This window comes from Hemitrygon akajei, chromosome 13, assembly GCF_048418815.1.
Source record: "Hemitrygon akajei chromosome 13, sHemAka1.3, whole genome shotgun sequence".
Lineage (NCBI taxonomy): Eukaryota > Metazoa > Chordata > Chondrichthyes > Myliobatiformes > Dasyatidae > Hemitrygon > Hemitrygon akajei.
In genome coordinates, this window is record NC_133136.1 from 67,313,189 (window position 1) to 67,340,714 (window position 27,526).

Below are 27,526 nucleotides of genomic sequence, written 5' to 3' on the forward strand. Positions count from 1 at the left end.
AAACAGCCATTATCATGAGCCTAACATTTCTGAAGGTGGCAATCACAGGAGTGGATTGGCCTGCCTTTAATTGTGAATGCTGTGGCATCATGAGGTTAGAGATTATGGTGGAATGTATTCCCACGGTGTCTAGCAGTACATGGCATCTCATGCAAGCTCAAAAGTGGTCATCCTAGATCTGTTCTGGATGTTTTCAATCTGGCGTGGTAGTGTTGCCACGTGTTGTTCTAGGGTGCCTCAATGTGAAAGACTTTGATCTGGGAGGAATCAGCAGTGATTACTCCAGCAATGGCACTCTGGAGGGGTGCATTTGCAACAAGGACACCTCCTGGACCTACTAAAGTGGCCACAAAGTGTATGTTTGTGGTCTGCTGCTGCAGCCAATCCATTTCATAGTTTGATATGTTGTGCATTTAGAGATGCTTTTCTGCACACCACTGTTGTAACACATGGTTATTTGAGTTATCATTGCCTTCTTCTTAGCTTGAACCAGTCTGGCTATTCTCCTCTGACATCTCTCAGTAACAGGGCATTTTTGCCCACAGAACTGGTGCTCACTGGATACTTATTGTTTTTTGCACATTCTCTGTAAATTGTGCATGAAAATCCCAGGTGATCAGCAGTTTCTGAGATCCATCCAGTCTGACCAAACAACCATATGTTTGGTCTCAATAACAACTGAATCTCTTGACCATGTCTGCATGCTTTTATACATTATGTTGCAGCCACATGATTGACTGATCTGATATTTGCGATAGCAAGCATGTGTACAGCTGTACCTAATAAGTGACCACTTGAGTGTAGATTGGTACAAAGCCAAGTATTTTCTATTTTGCCCTCTGGACTTGGTTCTTCTGCTACCTGCTGCAAGCCAGTGTGGCAACTATCATTCAGGCTTGTCCATTGTGGTGAGTAATGGAATGTCTATGCCATTCCAGGCACTGGACCTCAAAACCCCTTGTCCTATGTGCTTCTTTCAAGTGCTGTTTAACATAGAAGGGCATTAATTCAGGAATTGGAGGGGGGCAGTGGGTGGTTATCAACAGATGGTTTCTTGTCATGTTAAGAGATTTCATTACATCCAGAGGATACTGGCCTAGAGTGTGCACTATTGTCGCACTATTTCTATTGAGTCTGTCCTGCCATTGGTTCAGTTTTTGACGGAGACTGGATTGAAAGGTTCTGGATATTAGCCCAAATGTTCTAACTTGTCTCTGGGAAAGTAATGATCTGATGCAATCTATGGGTCAGCTGATCCACTTCTGGCACAGATCACCGAAATGTTCCTGGGGATGAAATTAAAGGGTCAACTGTACTGGGGAAGTTTCATCATATTTTCTGTTTAGGAAAATGTCAGCCATTCAACTGGTTTTATTGTTCTTTCATTGAAGTTTGATATGACTGTAGTTTGCCAAGGCGTTTCAGAAAGCTGGATCGCTTCTCTGGAATCACGCTGGTTACTGACTATGGATGTGGGGTTGCCTTCTCAAAAGGACATTTATGGCCACATGGGTATTTATAGCAGTTTAGTGATTTCATGGTCATCTTTATTGATATTGTTTCATTATGTATTTATTTAATGAATTGAATTTTATATTACCATCTGCCATGATGGGATATGAGCTCTTCTCCACATCTTTAATCCATGCCTCTGGTTGCTTGTCTTACAGGGCACTTTAATGGTTATTTAAGTGTCTTATTGTGTAAGTGGATCTGCTGCTAATATAAGAGGAGAAGATAATATTCTTTAAGAATATTAATTAAGAATATTCTTTATTTTGATTAAAACGTGGATCATTCGGATTCAATGTTTTTTGATTAAATAGGTGGAGTAGGTTTTCCACAGATGCTCTTAATCAACAGAATGCAGCAGTGGAGCCAGAGAAATTGGCTGAGATCCAATCTGGTTTTAATTAATTTTCAAGTCTTGTTTCAGAAAGCTGAAGTACACTGGGCTGGAAAGTGTAATTTGTTTTTCAAATGTTAGTTGATTCAAAATTGGTATTACCTGAAGTAAGTCGTGCTGCAGATTACTTTCATGTGAAATAAGCCTGGGCACTTATCCTTGCAGTGCACATGAATGTGCCTGATCTTTCCCTGTCCGTGACAAATGATGTCATTACTCCTACAAAACCCATTCCCATCCATACCAATATAAATTAGTGCCCAAAGCTACACATGACGTCTGTTGTCAAGTAATCTCGCTTGAACTAAGAACACATCACACAGATTTGTTGCTGACCATGTTGCTTAGAATTCTCTGTTGATATCAAGATATCCAACAGCTTCACAAATGAATTCAGCCTTCCAGAGTACACTGAGTGCTCTAACAAGCAAAGACTGCTTTTTTCAGCCTTTCGTAACTTAGAAATAGAAGAGCTGGTGACACTCCATCATTGGTCTGCTATGCCAATGCCATTATGGTGGCCAACAATTAGGAAGTGTCAGAGATCTTAGGGTCGAGGCAAAGGCATGACCATCTTCAGAAACACCAAATCCCACTGCATGTGGAGTATAGCACAGTGCCCACACAGGCAGCCTCTCAAGGGACTGGTTAAAATCTGGGGTGCCAATGTTTGTGGCACTCAGATCACTTTACTGTTGTTTCAAGCTCCAGAGCTGGAGCTCAGTCCAGTTATCTTACATGGCTGGAGCTCGGGAGGGTCAAGGCATTGACACTGTTCAACGCTGTAGGGAGAATTAACCGTGTGGAGATTCCCCACAGCTGCCCAGGCAGCACACTCCTGCATTTCCGACAGCCTGTCTTTCCCAACCACTCCTCTACCTAGCCTGGGGCAGCAATCTGAAACATGGTTCACTCAACAAGAGCTTTCCGTTGGTCAACAAGGACACGTATATGGATTCAAAGGGTATGTGAGTCACTTCTCTTTGCAATCTGAGCTCATAATGGAGGGTGTGGAGTTGAGTGCCGGAGCAGGAGCATATCGCTGATCCAGCAGGAGAGAGATGAAATCCCAGATACCCTGTCACTGCTCTTGTTGAGATACCTGCATGTGGATGACATCTCTATTTGTGTAGGATGGCAATAAGATAACATGCTCTATCTCTGACTTTGTGGAAAATAGTTGGTTTCAAATATGCAATACCCATCGCCCTTTGGAGAAAAGTAGGTCTGGTCTCCTTGCTCTTTGACAAATGCATTCAAATAGGGAAGCCTGAAAGCATTTCATTGTGCATCTTAGTCCCAATCTTGGTCTTCATCTCAGTCCTCCAGAACAGATTTGTGGGTTTGCCCAATGATCTGTACTCCTAGTTACCTGCACCTTCTATTGAAATGACCCTCACAATCTCTGGTACTTATCTGGCCTAATTCGCTGATCTCTCTTAGTGCTAGTCACTGAGGTGATTCTGTGGAATAGCAAAGTTCAAAAAAAATGTTCCAAGCAAATTTATTATGAAAGTGCATACTGTGTACGTCACCACGCACCACCCTGAAATTCATTTTCTAGCGGCGTTCATTGTTGCCGGAAAGAAGCACAATAGAATCAATGAAAAACCACATATGACAGAGACAGGCAAAAACTAATGTGCAAAAGACAACAAACTGTTCAAATACAAAAAGAAAATAAAAAACGTAACAAAATATGTAATAAATATCGAGAACAGAAGTTATAGAGTCCTTAAAAGTGAGTCCATAGATTGCACGGTGTTGTGATGGGTGAAGTTATCCTCTCTGTTTTAAGAGCCTGATAGATGAGGGGTAATAACTTTTCCTGAACCTGATGATGTGGGACTTGAAGCTCCTGTTGCTCCTTCTTGATGGCAGCAGTGAAACAAGAGCATGGCCTAGATGGTGGGGGTCCTTGATGATGGATGTTGCTTTCAAAACTGCAACAGCAGTGCTTATAAATGTGCTCAAAAATGGCTTTACCCACGATGTACTGAATTGTATCCACTGCTTTTTGTCATTTTTTCCCATTCATTTCCATTCAAGGGCCATTGGTGTCCCCATACCAGGCTGCAATGCAACCAATCAATATACTTTCCATCGCGCATTTACGGAAGTGTGTCAAGTTTTTAGATGACAAGCCGAATCTGTGTAATTTTTTAAGAAAGTAGAGATGCTGCCATGCCTTCTCTGTAATGGCATTCTTCTGAATTCCAGTCAGTACAGGCCCAAAACAGCCAAATGCTCCTCGTAAGTTAACCCCTTCATTCCCACAATCATCTTCGTGAACCTCCTCTGGACTCTCTCCAATGACAACACATCCTTTCTGGGACCAAGGAACTGATTGTAGACTTCAGAGTGGGAAACTAGAGGTCTATGAGCCAGTTATCATCAGAGATCAAAGGTGGGGAGGGTCAGTAACTTTAAATTCCTGGGTGCCAATGTCTCGGAGGACCTGTCCTGGACCCATCATACAAGTATAATTGCAAAGAAAGCATGACAGCTCCTCTACTTCCTCCGGAGTCTGCAGAGGTTTGGCACGTCATCAAAAACCCGGGCAAATTTCTATAGATGTGTGGTGGAAAGTGTACTGACTGGCTGCATTACAACCTGCTATGGGAACACTAATGCCTTTGAGTGGAAAATTCTACCAAAGGTACTGGATTTGGCCCAGCACATCATGGGGTAAAACCCTCCCAACCATTGAGCACACCTACATGAAATGTCGCTGTAGAAAAGCAGCATCCATCATCAAAAATCCTCTCCGCCCAGGACATGCTCTTTTCTCATTGTTGCCAATAGGTGGAAGTACAGGTGTCTCAGGATATGCACTACCAGGTTCAAGAACAGTTACTACCCCTCAACCATCATACTCTTGAACAAAAAGGAATAGCTTCACTCATTTAATGACTCTGTTATTTTGTTATTACATGCTCATTACTTATTGCTGTTTACTTATATCTGCATTTGCACTGTTTGTTTACAGTTAACAGTTACTGATGTTTACAGTTACTGTTCTATAGATTTGGTAGGTATGCCCGCAGAAAAAAGAATCTCAGGGTTGTATGTGGTGGCATGTATATTCTCTGATAATAACTTTTACTTTGAACATTGAACTTTGAAGTGAGGAAATCGAGGATCCAGTTGCACAATGAGGTATTGAGGCCTAGATCTTGGAACTTATTGATTAGATTTGAGGGGATGATAGAGTCATAGAGAAGTACAGTACAGAAATAGGCCCTTCAGCCCATCTAGTCCATGCCAAGACCATTTAAACCACCTACTCGCACTGAGCTGCACCTGGATCATAGCCTTCCATACCCCTACTATCCACGTACCTATCCAAACTTCTCTTAAACTTTGAAATTGTGCTCGCATGCACCACTTATGCAGGCAGCTCATTCCACACTGTCACGACACTCTTGAGTGAAGAACTTTCCCCTCATGTTGCCCTTAATCTTCTCATCTTTCACCTTTAACCCATGACCTTTGATTTAGTCCCACCCAACCTCAGTGGAAAAAGCTGGCTTGTATTTGCCCTATCTATACCCCTCATAATTTTGTATTGCTTGCAGAGCTGTAGTTAATGAAGAGCATCCTGATGTATGTATGATGTATGATGTACAGATGTTCCAGCTGTTGCATAACCAAATTGTTCCTCAGGCAGGAGTTGATATGTTTCATCTCCAACCTCTTAAAGCACTTTGGTCATTGCCATCATTATCCCTCTCTTCACCCCTTTGATCTAGTTTGTCCTCCTATGTTCTATGGAGGAAGAAAGCAGAGGCCTCTCCTGATATTTCTGCAAAGATAGCACAATAAAGGTTGGGCAATTAGGCTCCACAGAAAATAAGTTTGTGAAGTCAGAGCAGAGGAGTTGATGAGAGAGCCATTAATAGGATGTCATAGTCACAATGAAACATTGTTTGTCAGAATACCTGACAGATTCTATATAGCCTTTGCCTGTCAGATTTGTGCCTTTACGGTCATGAGGAGAATGGTATTGAGCCTAGCAGGGCGCAATGAAGTCCCACCCCCTTCTTTGTGGGTGGCTTCCCTCCTACTCCTCACTGCCAAAACATGAATAGACAAAATAATAGACTGTGGGAATCCTGTTCATCATCTTAACTTCAGGAGTTAGACTCCTGTGTGGGGTGGAGGAGGGTAGAATATTTGTAGTGCAATCAGACTGGGGACTAAGACTGGAGTAACAGAAATTGTGCGGTTGTGGGTCCTTCTAGATAAGTATCTCTATGCGAGAGACTTTTTTTTTCCCCACAGGGATGCAGTTTGCTTTGATGTATTTCTTATGTCCTTCCAACATGGTTGAGGGATTTTCAGGCTGAAGATGACAGCCAGCAGGTTCTTCAAATGATGGGCTTAGTGGGTCTTCATTGGCACACAGAACCTCTCCTGTGACAAAACAACACAGTGCTAGTTATTTTCAAATTCACCCCAGCTCCCCAAACCATCCATACTCATTCTTGTCCATTCCCACACCATAATCTCCAACTCTGCAACCCTGTGATTTAATTCTTTCTGTATTACCAGCCTTACTAAAAATAAAAGCTGTGTTGTTGTTAGCCTTGCCTTCACCTCCTAAAACCAGAACCCCTGGATTTCTAAATCACTCTGCCTCCGTCTAGCTCTCTTTGAGCACGTTTTTGGTGATCTGTCCAATTGTTACTCAATGTTGAGCTCGATAATGCTTCTGTCATTAAAATTCTGATTATGTTTTTAATAAAACCATTCTATAAATGCAACTTACTGTTCACATGTTCTGATTTGGAGATGGAAATGACAGCTAATGACTTTGTAATTCTACCTGAACTTGGTTCAGAAAGTGAATAATTGTCTTTACATCTGTGACTATTTTTGCTTTGCAGCATGAGGGTGATCTTTGGCCTCCAGATGGAAAGTTGCACAATTCATCAGTGATGATGTCTGCAAAGCCAGGGGCTATGGGTACAAGAGTCCAACCAAGAAGGAAAATGGAACTAATACAAGTAAGTTGTTTGCTTTAATAAGTTCCCCTTCTCACAATTCATATCGATTAGTCATGTTAATTCAAAGCCAATTGATCCAATCCAGGTCATCACATGTTCCCACTGTTTGCAAAGTCATACTCTCTGTTAAGATTCATGAACTTGGCTGAATCTTGGATAAGGATGCCACTAAAAGACATCACATCTTAAATAAGTTCTATTGCTTGTCGTGTTTCATATACTGAAACATTGAATAGTTGCTTAATGATTGTTTGTACAATTTGAAACCTTTGTGATTTACTTATGGTCTAATGATGTTTTAAATATTCTCTAGTGTGCATTGATCATTAGCTGAATGATCTCAAAAATTATACATAATTTCTTTTCTTTTTCAATCTTTTTATTATTATTATTAATATCAACATAATAAGATTGATACATAGATAATGGGATTACAAACATTTCAACTGAACATGAAAGAATACATAAAAGCAATAGTTACAATATAAATGAGTCTTCCCAAATCATGGATGATACAAGTAACATATAAACAAGGCAAACCTAGGTATATCATAATATGTATTAAAAAAAAACAGAAAAGAGAAAAAGAAAAAAAAATATGCAAGAAAAACTAATCTAACAATCTAATAACAAATAAGGAAAAAAATGAAAAAAGAAAAAAGGGAAAAAGAAAAAATGAAAAAAAGGGCTGTTTATAATATCTAACAAAAATACAAAATCATCAGTGTCGTCAACTCCGATCCTCTCAACATGTGTAAAATCAAAACTGGAAAAACAAATAGGCTTGGAACAGGGTCACATTACATCATATGAAAATATTGAATAAATGGTCTCCATATCTTTTCAAATTTAATAGAAGTATCAAATACAACACTTCTAATTTTTCTAAAGTTAGACATAACATAGTTTGAGAAAACCAATGAAATACGGTAGGAGGATTAATTTCTTTCCAATTCAACAAAATAGATCTTCTAGCCATTAATGTAAGAAATGCAATCATTCGACAAGCAGAAGAGGATAAATGGCCTGAGTCCATCATTGGTAAACCAAAAATTGCAGTAATAAGATGAGGTTGTAAATCAATGTTCAATACCGTGGAAATAATATCAAAAATGTCTTTCCAATATTTTTTCAAAAGCAAACAAGACCAAAACATATGAGTTAAAGACACTATCTCTGAATGACATCTGTCACAAATAGGATTTATATAGGAATAAAAATGAGCCAATTTATCCTTGGACATATGAGCCCTATGCACAACCTTAAACTGTATTAATGAATGTTTAGCACATATAGATGATGAATTAACTAATTGAAGAATTTTATCCCAATTCTCAATAGGGATAGTAAGGTTAAGTTCTCTTTCCCAATCATTTTTAATCTTATAGAAGAGCTCTAAACGTATCTTCATAATTATATTGTAGAGTTTTGATATTAGCCCTTTCTGAGAAGGATTTAGTTCAAACAAATTCTCCAAAATACCTGAAGACACAAGATTTGGAAAGATAGGAAGTACAGTATTTAAGAAATTCCTAATCTGTAAATATCTAAAAAAAATGAAATCTAGGCAAATTATATTTATTAGATAATTGTTCAAAAGACATAAAAACAATTATCCAAAAATAAATCGGAAAATTGTAGTAATCCTTTAGTCTTCCAAACTGAATAAGCTTGGTCTATAATAGAAGGATAAAAAAAGCAATTGGATACAATAGGAATATTTAAAACAAACTGAGTCAACCCAAAAAATTTCCGAAATTGAAACCATATACGTAAAGTATGTTTAACTATCGGATTGTCAATTCGTTTCTGCAATTTAGAAAGAGCAAAGGGAAGAGAAGACCCTAAAATAGAACCCAATGAAAATCCTTGTACAGATTTAATTTCCAGGTTCACCCAATGAGGGCTAAAAGATAAATCCCATTCCTTTAACCAACAGAACAAATATCGGATATTAACTGTCCAATAATAAAATCTAAAATTAGGCAATGCCAATCCACCTTCCTTCCTTGCCTTCTGTAAATATTTTTTACCTAATCTAGGATTTTTATTCTGCCATATATATGAGGAAATTTTTGAATCAACATCAGCAAAAAAAGATTTCGGAATAAAAATTGGTACCGCTTGAAATATATATATAAAAACTTGGGTAAAATAACCATCTTAATAGCATTAATCCAACCTATCAGAGATAAAGATACTGGTGACCATTTAGTAAACAGACATTTAATCTGATCAATTAGGGGTAAAAAATTAACCTTAAATAAGTCCTTATAGTTTTACATCCAGGCTGGAGAAGGTATTACCTCAAATTATCTCGGAAGATCAAACTGGATTTATTAAAAATTGCTATTTTTTCAATGTTAGGAGATTATTGAATATTGTTTACATAGCACTTCAGAATGTGTCATTTCATTAGATGCGGAGAAAGCATTTGATAGAGTTGAATGGCCATACTTATTTACTGTGCTTGAGAAGTTTAATTTTAGGCCGACATTCATTTCCTGGATTAAACTGATATATCATACTCCAGTAGCCTCGGTGCTTACTAACAATCAAAGATCTCCCTTTTTTCGTTTATTTCGGGGTACTAGACAAGGCTGTCCTCTTAGTCTATTATTATTTGATATTGCTTTAGAACCCTTGGCAATTGCTATCAGAGAATCACAGAACATTTTTGGCATTAATCGTGGGACGGATATACATAAGATATCATTATATGCAGATGTTTTATTATTATTTATTTCTGATCCTGAGAAATCCATTCCTGCAGTTATATCATTGTTGGCTCAATTTAGTAATTTTTCCGGGTATAAATTAAATCTTAATAAGAGTGAATTGTTTCCTTTAAAAAGACAGGTTCCAATTTATGGAAATTTACCTTTTAAATTAGTTAATGACTCTTTTATTTACTTGATTAAAATTGCAAAAATTATACATAATTTAATATTTTAAATTTTATTAATTTTGTTGATTTTAATAATTTAAAAAATAACACTATTAATTTACTTGATATAAATCTTGCTCAGAGTATATATTCTATTTTCATGAAAGGAGAGCAATAACTTGTGTGCAAAAACAGATTGTTATGAGAGTAGTATTGAAATACAGTACTTTATAATCGTTAGCTTTTGTGCTAAAGATGTGTTGCTTAGCTATAAGATGTCATTTACTCAAAACTATCTTGACAAATTTTATTGTTTATAGACAATTAGCAGTGAATCATTATTTTCTCTTCTGCTTATTTTGTTTGTTGTTGCAAAGATTGCCCATAGTTTGATCACCTGAATCAATAAAATAAATGAGTCTCTGCTGCATTATTTTCCTGAGAACTGAATTGTCTTGTAAATATCAAATACAGCAGGCAAGAATGGCACACACATTATCTTTGGTAGTATCAAGATTGTTTAATGTCATTTCCAACACACAGATTTAAAGGAGAACAAAATAATTATTACTCTGGATCTGTTGCAGCATAAAAATATACAATAAGCTAAAGAACACAATAATTTATAACACAATAAATATAAATGTATAAGATAGCTTACTTACATTGATTGCATATCCAGAAAGTAACACTAGGCATAGGTCTTTCTGCACATAAGGTGCTTCTGACAGGAAATGCTAAAGTGGTGGTGTGGGTTAATGGATGGCGGTGTTGATCAGCCTTACTGCTTAGGGAAGTTAACCATTTTTGAGTCTGGTGGTCATGGCATGAATGTTACGTAGCCTCCTCCCAGGTGGGAGTGGACCTGAACAGTTCATGAGCAGGGTGCCTAGGATCCTTCATGATATTCCTTGCCTTTTCTCGGCATCTTTCCGAATTGTGCATTGGCTATGTGCTGTTGGCTGGCGATATGTCTCTTCCAAAGACGGCGCAGGGCACTCTGTCCCTCCAGTGGCCTGCACGTCTCCCTTGGACAAGGTGTGGTACCTGCTGAGCCCCCCGATTAGAGTCACATGAAGCCATGGGAGCAGCTGGATGGTCGTATGAACAACTGGTGCATATCATAAGTCCTGTTTATGTGACCACTTACGCCAGGCAGATCTGAAGAGTATTGATAATGGTCGTGGTCAGCCATCACGTAAAGACACTGCCCAGAAGAAGGCAATGGCAAACCGCTTCTGTAGAAAAATTTGCCAAGAACAGTGGTGGTGATGGAAAGCCCATGATCACCTACCTTTCTGTGGTATGTCCTTGATAGCGTGTAGGCTTGTGCTAGTGATGAGTTCGGCAGTTTTGACTACCCATTGTACAGCCTTCCTATCTGCTGCAGTAGACTTTCTGTACCATGCAGTGATGCATCATGCTAGGATACTGCACATCTCTAGAAGATCGGGAGTGTATAGTCCAGCTCTCTTCAGCCTCCACAGAAACTAGAGGTGTTGGAGAGCTTTCTTGATTGTGTAGGGTCTGTTCTGGGATCTTGAGAGGTTGTGTGAGATGTGCACTCTCAGGAGTTTGAAACTGATGTGTTGCTAATGTAAAGAGGTGTGTGAGTTGTGCAAGTTCATCTGAAGCCAATAACCATCTCCTTTATCTTGTTGTCACTGAGGACGAGATTTGCCTGGCACCAGGCCTCGAACTCTTCCACCTGCTCTGTGTAGGCCATCTCATCATTGATGGTATGAGCCCCACCTCTGTCGTGTGTGAGCAGAATGTACAGCAGTGGGCTCAGCACACAGTCCTGGGGCGGGAGGCACCCAAGTTGAGGGGGATGGGCAGGGAGGAGTGATTGCGCATCCTGACTACCTGAGGTCTCTTGGTTAAGAATGTCCAACATCCAGTTGCCCAGTGATGTATTTAGTCTGAGGAGTAGGAGTTTGTTCACCAAGGTCTGTGGCACAGTAGTGGCTAGTGCCAAACTGAAATCCAGACACAGCATTCTGATGTAAGTGTCCTTGTTTTCTAGGTGTGTCAGGGCCTGGTGCATGACAGATACTATGGCATCTGTCATAGAGCGGTTCTGAGAGTGAGCATATTGATGAGTGTCCAGTGCGACAGGAATGGAGTTTTTGATGTGTCATTACCAGCCATTCAAAGTACTTCATGATGATTGGTGTCATTGCCATGGGCGGTAGTCGTTTAGTTCTGATGGTGTAGAGTTCTTTGGTACAGGAATGATGATGGCTGATTTGAAGCACGTGGGGACAGAAGTCTGGATGAGTAAAGTGTTGAAAATGTCCATGAAGATGTCTGTGAGCTGGTGTGCTCACCCCCCGAGTACTTGGCCTGAGGTGTTCTCTGGCCTGGAAGCTTTATGGGGGTTTATTCTCTGCAGAGTCCTTCTCATGTCTGCAGCTGCTCACCTGAAAGAGGGGTAGCTTTCATGGCTGGCGTTGTTGCATGCCTTGAAGCAAGAATACAAGTTGTTTAGAGCATCAGGGAGGGGGTAGTCACTGATACATTCGACACTGTTTTTCCTTGCATGGTCAGTAATGCCTTTGATGCCCAGGTTAATACACTGGGCATTGTTATCAGACAGGTGTTTTGTGCATTTTTTATGTGTAGATGGTCTTTGCCCTTTTGATGTCTAAGAAGAGAACTTGTCTGGCTACACTGAGTGCTGTTCTGTCTCCAGATTTGAAGGCAGTGTTCCAGACTTTTTGTAGGAGCACATCTCTGCATTCAGCCAGGGCTTCGGGTAGGGCCATGAGATGACCATTCTTAAAGTACCAATGGCGTCTACAAACTTATAGATGTCATCAGTGACTGATAAGGCACATTTCTCAAGGTCTATGTCGTTCTCCTTGAACACCTCCCACTAGCCTATTCTAAACTGTTCTGAAGCATAGAGATTGTCTCATCAATATGCACCTGCCATGTTGGAAATGAACGAGTACAAATCCTCCTCCTTCAAAAGGCTTTCATTTCCAGGACATCAGAGATGTCCTCCTCCTTCAAAGAACAATGTTTCCTTACCTCCACCATTGATGCTGCTCTCTATCTGGGATCGCCTCTATTTCCCAGACATCCACACTCACACCATCTTCCCACCACCTTAACAGGGATAGAGATCCTCTTGTCCTAACCTACCACCACATGAGCCTCCGCATCCAACACATCACTGTAGAACTTCTGCCATCTCCGAAGGATTCCTACCACTAAAAGCATTTTTACCTCCCCAGCACTGTCCACGATCATTACCTCCATGATTCCTTTGTCCATCGGTCCCTCCCCACTAATCTCTCTCCTGGCACTTATCCCTGCAAGCGTAAGAAGTGCATTTACCTGGGCATTTACCTCCTTCACCTCCATTCAGCGCCCAAACTGTCCTTCCAGGTGAGGCAGTGCTTCACTTGTGAATATTAGCAGGTTGTCTATTGTATTCAGTTCTCCTGTTGTAGCCTCTTCTGCACTGGTGAAACCCATCATAAATTGGGGGACTGCTTTGTCGAGCACCTTTGCTCCATCCGCTAAAAGCAGAATTTCCTGTAGCTGACCATTTTAATTCCGATTTTCCATTCCTGTTCCAACCTGTTCGGTGTGTGGCTGCCTCTTGTGCCAAGATGAGGCCACTCTCGGGGTGAAGGAGCAAAGCCTCCTATTCTGTCTGGGTAGTCTCCAACTTGATGGCATAAACATCGATTTCTCCTTCCGGTAAAAAGAAAGCTTCCCCCTCCCCTCTTCTTCTATTCCCACTCTGGCCTCTTACCTCTTTTTATCTGCCTATTACCTGCCCTTGGTTCCTTCCTTCTTCCCTTTCTCCCATGGTCCACTTCCCTTTCCTATCAGATTCCTTCCTTTCCAGCTGTTTATCTTTCCCTCCCACATGGCTTCAACTATCAGCTTCTGACTATACTCCTTCCCCCCCCCCCCCACCCCCCACATTTTTATTCTGGCTTGTTCCCCACTTCCTTTCCAATCCTGAAGAATGATCATGCCTGAAACATTGACTGTTTATTCATTTCCATAGATGCTGCCTGATATGCTGATTTCTTCCAGCATTTTGTGTGAAGTACCAGTTGATAGGCTTTACCCGTGTTCTGATAATGAAATTAAAGCCTGGAGCTACATCAGTTTGCACCAGTGCTATTACACTTGGGAAAGATAGATCATTTGTGGTTTAATAGGCAATTCTTAATGGGACTGTCTGTTTAGTGCAATCAACAGCGCAGGTTATTAAATATACTTCCCTGAAATTACTTCACAATATTATTTGCTTTTTCTCACTCCCTTTCTGAATACCATTTTTTTTTTCCTTGAGAAGAGGATAAGAGCTTCCCTGACAGCCAGGATTTCCTTCAAAGTCACCCACATTACCCCACTTTCCCTCTTGCCTTCCTCACATGATGAGGAATTGTGTCAGCAAATGAATTAATCTTCGGAGATGAGCTGCCTTCACTCTCGTTAGCTTGTCCTCCTGGTTTGAAGAGGGCACCACTAAGATGCAGGAGGCAGGTAGCTGGGTGACCATCAGGAGAGGGAAAGGGAATAGGCAGATGGTGCAGGGTATTCTTTACCAGGCGGAAGCCATAATGACTGGATCCCTGCCACTGAGTCTGACTCTGCAGCTCAGATGGGAAGAGGGAGAGAAGAGGACTGCAGTAGTGTTGAAGGAGCAGAGAGCAGTTTTGTGGACATGAAAGAGACACCTGGATGGTATGTTGCTTCCTTGGTGCCAGGGTCAGGGATATCTCAGATGGGGTATACCGCATTCTAAAGAGGAGAGGAAACAGCCAGAAGTCATGGTACATATTGGTACCAATGACATAGGCACGACAAGGGTTCAGGTCCTGAAGAGAGAGTATCAGGAGTTCAGTAGAAAAAACAAGACCTCCAACGTGTAATCTCTTTATTGTTGTCTTTGCCACGTGACAAAGAGGGTAAGAAGAGGGCGATTTGGAGATGAATGCATGGCTGAATTGGTGCAGAGGGCAGGGTTTCAGGTTTCTGGATTACTTGGATCTTTTCTGGGGTATGACCTGTGGAAAAAAAAACGGTTACGCCTGAACTCAAGGAGAACTAATATCCTTGCGAGCAGGCTCAGGTGGGGTTTAAACATATTTGGCACAGTGAGGGGAAGTAGAGTGATAGGGTTGAGGATGAGGCAGTTGGTATTCAACTGGTTGCAGTGTGTAAAGAGACTGTGAGGAAGGGCAGACAGATGCTGGAGCAAAATTGCAGTCAGAGGGATGAGTTAAACGTAACATGGGGCCAAATTGATGAGTGTAGATCGAACATGCTATATGAATGCACACAGCACTACTCCAGGGCCAAGGTGCAAAACACAGTACCAACAGTCATACACATGTAGCACATTAAGACATCAGTAAAATACAATCACACACAAAAATCTACAGTCAAACACGGTACAGCAACACGTACAACAAGCTGGAGGAACTCAACAGGTTGGGCAGCATCTGTGGAAACAAGCAGTCAATGTTTCGGGCCGAGACCCTTCATCAGGACATTTTCCACAGATGCTGCCCAACCTGCTGAGTTCCTCCAGCTTGTATTTGTTGCTTTGACCCCAGCATCTGCAACGTACTTTGTGTTTACGAAACACGGTACAGCTTGTCTTTCTCGAAAGACACTTCACTTTCTCGAATAAGCCAAAGGTCATCGAATGCGGCTCCAGTTCCCTAACATGGTCTCTAAAGAGCTGCATCTCGATGCACCTGGTGCAGATGTGGCCATCAGGGAGGCTGGAAGTCTCCTGGAAATCCCACATCTGACACCCAGAACAGAATACTGGCTGTGTGGACATAAACACTATTCTCTCTAGATTTAAATAAGAAATAAAGAATAACCTCTCCTATTTACTCTGCCTCTGCCCTTCGTGTTGAAGCCCTATGGAGCCAAAGCTTTTCTACTCTGCCTCAGACTACTCCCAACAACAACCACTCCCAGGATGACTACTCCGCTAGGCGATACACCCTATCCTCGTTATATGCGGGAGATACATTCCTCGCAGTCGACGAATAGTATGGAAAATGCATAATGTGAATAATTATTTAAATGGAGAAAATAGGGATGCGTTCTGGAGGGCTTCCTAAATATGTTTTATCTGTAATTTATTCACATTTTCAAACCAATACGACACAAAAGCAGTACCACAAGACAACATTTGTATTATATTTCATCAATTTAAGATAATATTCAATGTAATAAATCGTAGAAAGTTGACATACTAGGGTGTAGAGTACTCAAACCCTTTAGAGCACGGGGGTTTAGTGAATGGTAAACTAAGAGAGGCGACATATTACAGTCTCCTTTGGCATTGGAACACATAAGCAGAGTCAAGCTATCCTTGCATAACTGTGAGTTTTGGACGCATATAAGGAGAAGTTGGTAGAAATAGGTTCGACACTTAACTGTGAATCCGCATTGTCTGAAGTTGCATATAACAAAGACAGGGTGTACCTCTCTTTTATAGATACTGGGTTTCCCATCAAAAATCTTTGTCAGACCTGCGGGGAACACACCTGTTACATCTGCGCAGTACTCCAATCAACAACTCCCATTGAAAAACTTGCTGCTTTTTCAAGTTCTTTGTCAGACCTGCACAGATACACTACTGTCACATCTGCGCAGTGGCACAATCAACAGCTCCTGTTGGAAAACTTGCTTCTTTTTCAAACTCCTTGGGCCTGTGCAAGAACGTTCCTGTTGCATCTGCACAGTACTCCCTTTGTTCCTTCTAGTCTAAAAACCTGTGTTTTCAATTTGATCACTCAACATCCAGAGTATTTTGGTACAGAGAATTCCAACAGTTCTGTCATGTCCAGATTGCCGAGACCCTATCTTTTCCAACTTTCCTCATAAGGAAACCTCATAACATAGTGTGGCAGTTATTAGTCATTGGCAGATTTAGTGTATTTGTTGACCAACAGTTGTCTCTGTTGTTGCAACACCGGTTGAGCCACGTTGTCCAATCTGGTCCAAACATGTAGAAGTCTCAGCCAACAAAGCTCATCGGTACCTGTACTTCCTAAAGAAATTTAGCATGTCCCCATTCCCTCAAGCATCACGGATTAGGATGGTAACTTCTCTGCACACGACCATCAGACAACGCAGAGTTGTGGAAACACCTCAGCACACCATGGAAACCAGCCTCACCTCCGTGCACTCTGTCTACATCTCACGCTGCTTCAGTGAAGCAGCCACCATGATCAAAGTTCCCGTCTACCATAAACACTCTTTTCTCCTCTCTCCCATTGGGCAGAAGGTACAAAAGCCTGAAAGTACATGTCACCATGCTCAAAGATACCTTCTATCCCACTATTATAAGATTATTGACATCTTATAATTGTATTGTACATCAGTCAATGAAAGCAAGCATGCAGGTACAGCAGACAGTGAAGAAAGCTAATGACATGCTGGCCTTTATAACACGAGGAATTGAGTATAGGAGTAAAGAGGTCCTTCTGCAGCTGTACAGGGCCCTGGTGAGACCCCACCTGGAGTATTGTGTGCAGTTTTGGTCTCCAGATTTGAGGAAGGACATTCTTGCTATTGAGGGAGTGCAGCGTAGGTTCACAAGGTTAATTCCTGGAATGGCGGGACTGTCATATGTTGAAAGATTGGAGCGACTGGGCTTGTATACACTGGAATTTAGAAGGATGAGAGGGGATGTGATTGAAACATATAAGATTATTAAGGGATTGGACACGCTGGAGGCAGGAAGTTCCCGCTGATGGGTGAGTCCAGAACTAGAGGCCACAGTTTAAGAATAAGGGGTAGGCCATTTAGAACAGAGATGCGGAAAAACTTTTTCACCCAGAGAGTGGTGGATATGTGGAATGCTCTGCCCCAGAAGGCAGTGGAGGCCAAGTCTCTGGATGCATTCAAGAGAGAGTTAGATAGAGCTCTTATAGATAGCAGGGTCAAGGGATATGGGGAGAGGGCAGGAACGGGATACTGATTGTGTATGATCAGCCATAATCACAGTGAATGGCGGTGCTGGCTAGAAGGGCTGAACGGCCTACTCCTGCACCTACTGTCTATTGTCTATTGAATTATTCCTTTAGTATGATGCAATAGATTGTTGACCTCACAATCTACCTAGTTATGACTTGGTGCCTACTGTCTAACGACTCTGCACTTCTTCTGTACTGTAACACTTTATTTTGCAGTCTCTGTTATTGTACTACTTCAATGCATCATTGAAAGGATTTGATCTGTGTAAACAGTATACGATCAAGTTTTCCATTGTGACTTAGTTTATTTAACAATTTATGTAGCAGTACCTGAATAAAACCAGTGTTAGAATACTCCCTGACACTGCAAGCTTTTATTTGGAAAAATGCCCTCGTTAGTTTGAATTTCCTACTTTTTCCTAACATTCCTAAGAGTGAAAGAGAAAGGTTCTGAGGTAGAAGTTCTACTGTTAAAACTAACAAATTTCAAGGCTGTGCTTGAAATGGAATAGCAAATCATGGGCATGATCTCTCTCAATCAAGATAAGCATTGAGAAACAATGAATTGTGTGACTTTGTTGTAAAAAGTAATAATGGACCAAATGTAGATGCTGAAGTCACTAGAATTCCAGGCAGATAAAATGTCTAAACAATGGGAGGAAAATTTTACGTTCTATATTTAACGAGCTATGGCAAGTACACCAAATCCCAGAGTAAAGATGTTTTTGATCTCATTTGTCATAGAGAATTGTGCAGGATTATAAATCCCACTAATGAGACCCCAAAGGGTTCATTAAATGTATCTTATGCTCATTGAAAACTGCCCTCAGTATGAAATCATTGACTGGTGGTCCTTTGCATGTAATCATAAACAAGGGAGGTTCTTGTGGTACTTTCTTAATAGAGCCTATATTATTTGCAAATAACCACAGTTTCACAGATTTAAATGATTCACTTAGCAGCATTTGAATTACATGGAATCCAGGAGTCCAGCCTGAGGGGTCAGTGACTCCTTAAGAAGTGGTGCAGAAGAGGTTCACCAGGTAGATTCTGGAGATGAGAGAGACTGAACCCCCATTCACTAAACCCCCGTGCTCTAAAGGGTTTGAGTACTCTACACCCTAGTATGTCAACTTTCTATGATTTATTACATTGAATATTACCTTAAATTGATACGAATGTTGTCTTGTGGTACTGCTTTTGTGTCATATAATGTGAAGAGAGATTGAGTCGCCTGTGACTATTCTTGCTGGAATTCAGATGAATGAGAGGGGATATTATAGAAACATATAAAATTAATAAAGAAATAGGTAAGATAGAAGCAGGAAAGTTGTTTCCATTCGTAAGTGAGATGAGGACTAGGAGATATAGCCTAAGATTCAGGGTTATAGATTTAGGACGGAGATGAGGAGAAACTGCTTTTTCCAGAGGGTAGTGAATTTGTGGAATTCTCTGCCCTGAGAAGCAATAGAAGCTACCTCATTAAATATATTTAAGACACAATTAGATTTTGCATAGCAGGAGAGCTATGGGTTATGAGGGTAAAAGTTGCTTACAGCCAGATCAGAATCAGAATCAAGTTAATATCACCAGCATATATTGTGAAATTTGTTGCTATGCTGCGGCAGTACATTGCAATGCATAATAATAAAAAACTGTAAATTACCAGTAGGTATATATGTATATATTAAAGATTTAAATTAAATATATAGTGCAAAAAGGGAAAGAAAGTAGTGAGATAGTGTTCATAGGTTCAATGTTCTGATGGCAGAGGGGAAGAAGCTATTTCTGAATCATTGAATGTGTGCCTTCAGGCTCCTGTACCTCCTCCCTGGCAGTAGAGATAAAATGAGGGCGTGACCTGGGTGTCAGATGCCCTTTATGATGGCTGCTGTCTTTTTGAGACATTGCTCCTTGAAGATGTCCTGGATACCTCGGAGGCTAATGCCCATGATGGAGCTGACTGAGTTCACAACTTTATTTGAATCCTGTGCAGTGCCCACCTCCCCTCCCCCACCCCCACTACCAGAAGGAGATGTAGCCAGTTAGAATGCTCTCCATGGTACATCTGTAGAAATTCACTAGTATCTTTAGTGACATACCAAATCTCCTCAAATTCCAAGTGAAATAGAGCCGCTCTCATGCCCTCTTTGTAACTGCATCAAAATGCTGGGCCCAGGATAGTTCCTCAGAGATGTTGACACATAGAAATTCAAAATTGCTCACCCTTTCCACTATTGATCCCTCTGAGGACTGGTGTGTGTGCCCTTGTCTCATCATTTCTTTTGATGTGCAGTGCTAGGTTGTTGCTGTGACACCACTCAACTGGCTGACCCTGAATGCCTTCACCTCACCACTGGAAATTCTGCCAGCAATTGTTCTGTCGTCAGCAAATTTATAACTGGCATTTGAGCTGTGCCTAGTCACACAGTCATGGGTGTAGAGGAAGTAGAGCAGTGGGCTAAGCACACATCCCTGAGATGCACCAGTGTTGATTATCAGCAAAGTGGAGATGTTATTTCCAATCTGCACAGACTGTGGTCTTCTAGTGAAGAAGTCAAGGATCTGGTTGCAGAGGGAGCTATGGAGGCCTAAGTTTTGGAGCTTTTTCATCAGAACTGTAGGAATGGTTATGTTAAACGCTGATCTATAGTCAATGAACAGCAGCCTGACATATGTATTAGTACTGTCCAGCTGATCCAAGGCCACAGGTGAGCCAATGAGATATTAATAGAACAATACAATATGAAGTTAGGAGGATATACTCAACCTTCATTAGCTACTCGATTGGAGTATTTGCTTCAGTTCTTACCAAAATAATGAACAATGTTAAAGGTTCAGAGGGTGTATTAATAGAGTTCACCAGGACAGTACTGGGGATGAGGGACTTCATGTGTGCAGAGATGATGATAAAAATGTGTTTGGTTTTCTTGGAGCAGAGATAGTTAAGAGGTACTTTAGTAGAGTGGTTCAAAATAATCAATTTTTAATAAAATAAATGAAAGTAATCTATTTTCAATGGAAAGGGGTTAGTAACCAGAAACCAGAGTTTTAAGCTGCCCTTAGACACAGCAAGGGTTTTTGATTTCATATGCATTTTCTGAAAGTAAGATATAATGGATATATATGCAAAAGAGAAAGATATTGCAGAAGCTTTGCCAAGGAGAGGGTGAGTGTGACTAAATAGGTTGCCTTAAAAAGGACCAGCACTAGTTCAGTCCGCTGACTGCTTTCTCATGCATGATTGTTCTTTGCTCCTATAACAGTGTTTTGCCTGAAAACCACTTCTCACTGCTGCGTGTAAGTGACTCATGGAAGTACTTGAGGTGCTGCACCATCCATTTTTTGACAAAATGTTAAAGAGATTGCATTCTACCGGAATATTGAATTCCTTCCATTAAATAATTAATTTCTGTTGCAGAAGTTGAATGTGAATGACTTGCTTCATCAGAGAGTTCGCGAGGATACACATGGGAAATCACATTACTTGGCTGCCTGCCTACACCACTCAGGGGCTTTGCCTGCCAATGGACAAGAGCCAAGTAAGCGCACTTTACGACCGGGCCAAGCTACTGTAACACAAAGTGGCTCAAAGTTAAGACTCCGCCAGGGAACACAGTGTCCTGCTCAAGCAGAAGCAGCAACTAATAAAATGTACTTTGGAGCTGATACAAAGCTTCATTCAAAACTAATGCAAGAGCTGACCACCGTCTTTCTAAAGAGTAACCCTCCATTAAAAAATGAATAAGTGCGTCATCTTTTAAAATATGGATGGAAAGACCTTTTAATATGAAGACTTCATATGGATATTAAATGGAGAATTGCCAATTTAAGACCTTCAGAATGAGGTGACTCTTTTTATTAGACTTCTTACATTATTAAAAGAGCTTGGACCAAACTCCAACTGTGTCACATTAAAAGCTACACTGAATCGGTAGAAGTACTCAAAATACTTGAGATCTTTTAAATGCACCACTCTCAAATGTTGCTTTAATTGCATTAATATCAATTTATACCTTCTGTGTTTAATAAAAAGGTACTTACCACTCCATTATTGCTATTTCTGAAGCTAACATTCAGTACATAAAAGCACAGTAAATAAGGTTATTTGGGCACAATCTGTGAACAAAGATTAATTTACTTGGTGTATGTTATCATGTTGGAAACTGTGATGTTTCTTGTCAATCATCTGAGCAAGCAAGTTCACCACATCTCATCTACTCCGTTGTTCTGTGTCATGTTCTGGTTTAATATATCTACTGTAGCATTAGCGCTGCTTTTTCACTTGTAGAGGATACTGTATATATCTTAAATAAAACAAGTGATAATTCATCTCAGAGTGATTTCCTCCCAAAAAAAAGTGCTGATGATGTGTCACTACCTTTTATCTCACCCTGAAATTTGGATAACTTCACAGCATTGGAAACGGAACAATTATCATTTATGACCTAGAAATACTCAAATGAAAATACCTGTGATACATTTATTGATTTTGAACTGCCGATACCTATGATGTGTTCAAAACAGTATAGTTCATTGAAGTGGAAAGGTATTGGATACAGCTGAATGATTAAATTACTGGGATTCGCAGGCCAAAATGACTTGAATTTGCTCTACATTTCTCCAGTTCATCACATTCATTATCTTGATTAGAAATTCCTTTTTTTTTCAAGTGCCATTAAGCTCACAGCACCAGATTGTTCCGATCTTTGACCTTGATCATTCAGTGTTTGCCATCTTTCTGCATATTTTATTTATCATGCTGTCTCCTTTTAGCACCTAAAATGGCAAACTGAAAGCATGCTTGAGTGGCCACTTTGATGGTCTTTTAATTTTCTGTGAATTCTGTGAAAAGTATGGGTTTTGTTCTGATAGCAATTAAGTTTTGTTTGATAAACTATTAAAGTAAATTCATGCACATTTTTGCTGCAGTCTGATAATTTGCATCAAATTATTTCCTAGGCTTGATGAAATAAGCAAACGTAAGTGTTAAATTCCTGTGACCTGCTGATCAATATAGGCCACGTATGCAGATGTTTTTGTAGTTTTTAACAGTAGATGGATTACTTACGGAAACATTATTTATATGCTTCAATAATAGCAATTCAAAAAAGCATCATAAAGAATTTGAATCAGTTAGTTTATCTGTATAATCTCTGAAGCATGAGCAGCCCCTGTGGATGATCAGCAGGCTGGTACAAACATAGAAGATAGAAAACCTACAGCACAATACAGGCCCTTCGGCCCACGAAGTTGTGTCGAACATGTCCTTACCTTAGAAATTACTAGGCTTACCTATAGCCCTCTATTTTACTAAGCTCCATGTACCTATCTAAAAGCCTCTTAAAAGACCCTATCATATCCACCTCCACCACCGTTGCCGGCAGCCCGTTAACTAACTACGAATGTTGTCCCAGAGACCCAGCATTGGAGGGTTGGTACCTACAGGGCCTCCCTTACCCAGAACCTATTCAGTATATATCTTGTAATTTATAACATTCTTATGTATTGCAATGTACTGCAGCTGCAAAGCAACCTATTTCACGACATATGCCAGTGATATTAAACCTGATTCCAATGGTGCAACAGATGAAAGCTACCAAGACAGACTGCAAGATCTTTGATAAGGAACACAAAGTGCACTGATAAGGAAGTTGTTTGGTGCTGCCATTCATGACAAGTGGGCACAACAGTGGATGCAGAGCTGGTAAATTTAAAGATTGGTGAGTGGCTTGCCTTGTGACTTCTCCACATATTAAAGATTTACGGTGTTGGGCTGGAAACAGTGAGAAGGCATTTAAGGCGAATGACAAATACAAGGTAGGAAGAGGCATTGTTCATCTCTGGGATCCATGGTGAAAGGATTGATTAAAGACTTACCCAGATGTTGCACATCATCAAATATCGAAGCACGATTGCATTTGCTACATGATACCAAGAGAGTGTAAGTTCACAAGAACAGTCTGAGATTCTTTCACTATAATGTAATCCAGTCATCCTGTCATGGTTGCTAAGAGATTCTTAATGTAATTTTCCACCTGTGTTGATTTCAGTAAATGGCATATACTAATCTCTCTCAACTTGCTGCCATTCCCATAACTTCAAAACAGAACTATTTATCTTTCGTGTCTCCTCCATATTTTCCCCATCCAAGCCATTACATTACCATTGTGATAATTTTAATTAGATTCAGCAATAGTGATAAAGTTCAGTTGAGCAGCAGGGTGGTGAAGAGTTAGCATTACTGCCACAGACACTGACCTTGGCTAATGGAATTTGCATTTATTACCCATAACTTTTTTTGCAAAATGTTCTGTCATCATGAAGATATACTGGTTGTTACTTGATTACTGTAAACTTCCCCAATGTAGGTAAGCAGTAAATAATATAAAAGCGCATCGTTGGAATTGTGTTTGAGAAACCAGTAAAAGTTGGAGCTGCCTGGTAAATATGGAGAGGGAAATGACTTGGAATTGCTCCACGAGGGAGTTGGCATGACCAAATAGGCTAAATGATCTCCTCATGTCTCATTGTAAGGAAATAGTAAGATTGTTCTTAAGTTCTTGAACATTTTTATTTTTGTTTTGTGCTTAAGCTTAGTTCTTAAACATCTTCTCAGTCTTTGAACTACTCTTTATGTGTTCAAGGATTCAGTGGAAAAAAACTTTACAGGTATTGGGTATATGCTTTGCATTGCAGAGTTCACACACGACATGCATGCACATTTCTGAAATAGAGTGAGTAGATTTCCAAACACCTTACGTAATTTTCACACTGAAATACATTTGCATTCCAGAGGTATTACAATTTGTTTTGTGAATAAACTAAGGTCTCTACAGATTTAGAGAAATCATTACTTGTATGGTAACACCACAGTCAGTAAGCACATCTATATTTATGGAGACTAATTGCTTTATATATATTATCTCAAAGCCTTTAACGCGCAGCGAGCTACAGGATGTTTTTATGTGAATAAAAACAGCAGCCATTACATGCTCTGCATAATGTTTCCATCAGCAATGAAGTGAATGACTTGTTTAATCTTTAAGACTGTTGTTATTAGTAGTTCATCGATCAAGGAACTCGCTGCTCATCTCCAAATAATGGTAGTTTTTTTATTGTTCATTAAATTATTAAGGCAGAAGGGATCTGGAGCTAATACTTACCTCTTTCAAAACTTCCATGCTTTCTCAAAGTGCAATTTTTCCACAGGTTGCCATCCTATTTTGGTGTTCCTGTATGCTATGAAGGAAGTGCTATACTAACAGTGACACTGTCTTTGGGAGCTTCTTTCTGCCAAATGGAAAACAATTTCTGATGTTACAGTAGTGGCTGCACGTAAAAATACTGCACTGATTGGAAAGACATAGGACTATTTAAAAATGAAAATTGTTAGTTGTGGAAAAAATGCCTCTCAAGTGCAAATCTTTCTCTTTGCTTTGAGCAAATTCCGAATAGAGATAATCTCTGTGGAACATTTAATAGACATATGGTTTCCATTTCAGATTCTGTGAGGGGTGATTGATAAGTTCGTGCCCTAAGGTAGAAGGAGTCAATTTTAGAAAACCTAGCACATTTATTTTTCAACATAGTCCCCTCCTACGTTTGCACACTTAGTCCAGCGGTTGTGGAGCATACGGATCTTGGACCTCCAGAAAGTGTCCACAGCAGGGGTGATTGATGTTAGTGGCCTAGGGTAAAAGGAGATGAGTTATACAACTGTTGTTACATGCACGTGCAGTTCAACTCTAGGTGAAAATAGCAGAAAGTTTGAAGTCAATAATTCATCTACTAACTTAGGCCACAAACTTATCAATCACCCCTGCTGTGGACCACTTCTGGAGGTCTAAGACGCTGACTTCTACAAAGAAGGGATCCGGATGTTCCACGACCGCTGGTCTAAGTGTGTAAATGTAGGAGGGGACTATGTTGAAAAATAAATGTGCTAGGTTTTCTAAAATTGACTCCTTCTACCTTAGGCCACAAATTTATCAATTACCCCTCGTATGTTCAATGTTTCGATTCTGAAAGTCCCCAGATTTTTCTAAAACCAAAAATAAAAGTGGAACAATGACTTGGAATTTATAGTAGGGTTAACATATGAGACAGAATTTGCTGATAAATAAAGAATGCAAAATTTGAAATTAAGGTAGAAGATGTTGGAAATAGCAGGTTAAGCAATATCAATTGAGAAAGAAATAGTTATATTTTCAAATCAATGATCGTTTATCAGGCAATACTACATCTGTTTTGCTCCCCACAGATGCTTTGGAGCTGCACATAATCAAATATCCCATTAGTTATCAGCAAAGTCCTGTTTTTGTTTACAGCTATTCAATTCGCTTCAGTCTCGATATCAAACATGGTTATAGCATTTGGCAGTAATTCCATTATACCATTATTTTTCAAAAAATTCTACATGACAAAGCTTGTCAATTTTTTAAGGAGATGTTATATCAGGTGCTTTTCAAAAGAAATAGCTGGTTAAATAGTCATAGTGGACTTTATAGATTTTAAGATTACTTAAGAATCAGGGACAGACAAAGCAAAATGCTCCTGGTTCAAAAAGGAAATTCTTGATCATCAAGTACAATTACTAAAGAGGAGGGATTTTTTTTATTGTTTTTGGGGTTTTTTTCTTTACCTACAATTCACAAATATTTAATTAAACTTTATTTTGTTATCTAATTATAAGTTAATCCACCTGGGACTTGATTGTAGAGGGAACTAAAGAACCATTAATAAAATACGTAAGCTTAATATGGATTCCAAATGCCCTGCTAGTCCGTGATCATTTGAAGGGTAAACTATTGTACTACACTTTTAAGAACATTGGTGTATTTTGATTCATCACTATGTATATACTCATATTTCACTCACTGTGACTTTGAATCCATCAGTAGACGATCATTCTACTTATCAGGAAACCAGGTCCTTGTACCATGATCTTCAAGTCCTTCCAGGATCATCAACAATGCAGGTGTCATCTATGTGTGGATTGTTTCTCTGTTTTCCTCTCATGCTCCGTTCTCATGCAAAGAGGGAGAGAAAGTTCTAGAAGTTGAGAATGATGACATAAATGATTAATGAAGAACATTTATTGATGGGTTTGAGTGCACCATCATTTAAAGAATAGGTTTTGGTAATGACTGGTCACAGTGGGACATAAAAGTCCTTGGATATCACATATTATTTACTTCATTATGTGAAAGGTGTTGGAGTGGACTTAATCAGGTAGAGTGAGATATTGGTTTTGCAGGATGTAGTCATTTTTCCAGAATTTGCATTGTTAAAAAAAAAACACTGGATAGTACAGAGTGCTGCTATTGAAAATTTCTGTGTCAAGATCCTGCTAAGTTGGGTAGCCCAGTAATACAGGTACAGGGCTGCTGGCAGATAGTTCTAGAGGCCAAGCTTCAGTCCTGATCTCAGCCGCTATACTGTGTGGCGTTACTGTGCTCCTCTGGTGAATCCAAGCCCTTTCCCAGGTGTTCTGGTTTTATCCGAAGGGCCTGTTTCTCTGCAATATCTGATTCTTTTTGATGTCATGGCAGCCTTCTCTCCCTCGCTGACATTAAACAGTAGTTCCTGTTTCTGTGAGTCATTATCTCTGCTGAAATGCCACCTTCCAGCACATTCTATCATTGCCTCCTTCCATATCCAGCATCCAAGAAGTTTCATCTTTTCCCATATTTAGCGTTGGATTTTGTAGATGGAATAGATTCAGCAAAAATCATGGCCATTCAGT

At 40.0% G+C, this 27,526-nt stretch overlaps 1 protein-coding gene across 5 annotated transcripts in view; it reads left to right on the top strand.

The window, feature by feature from the left end:
* Positions 1-22,110, top strand: part of arap2 (ArfGAP with RhoGAP domain, ankyrin repeat and PH domain 2) — a 420,641-nt gene extending 398,531 nt beyond the window's left edge. For all 5 annotated transcript variants that reach the window (XM_073064859.1, XM_073064858.1, XM_073064860.1 and 2 more), the window contains 2 exons: positions 6,796-6,915; positions 21,200-22,110. In XM_073064859.1, the coding sequence (XP_072920960.1) occupies positions 6,796-6,915; positions 21,200-21,526 (447 nt within the window). In that variant the 3' untranslated portion in view covers positions 21,527-22,110. The remainder of the gene's footprint in view (positions 1-6,795; positions 6,916-21,199) is intronic.
* The last annotated feature ends 5,416 nt before the right edge of the window (positions 22,111-27,526 follow it).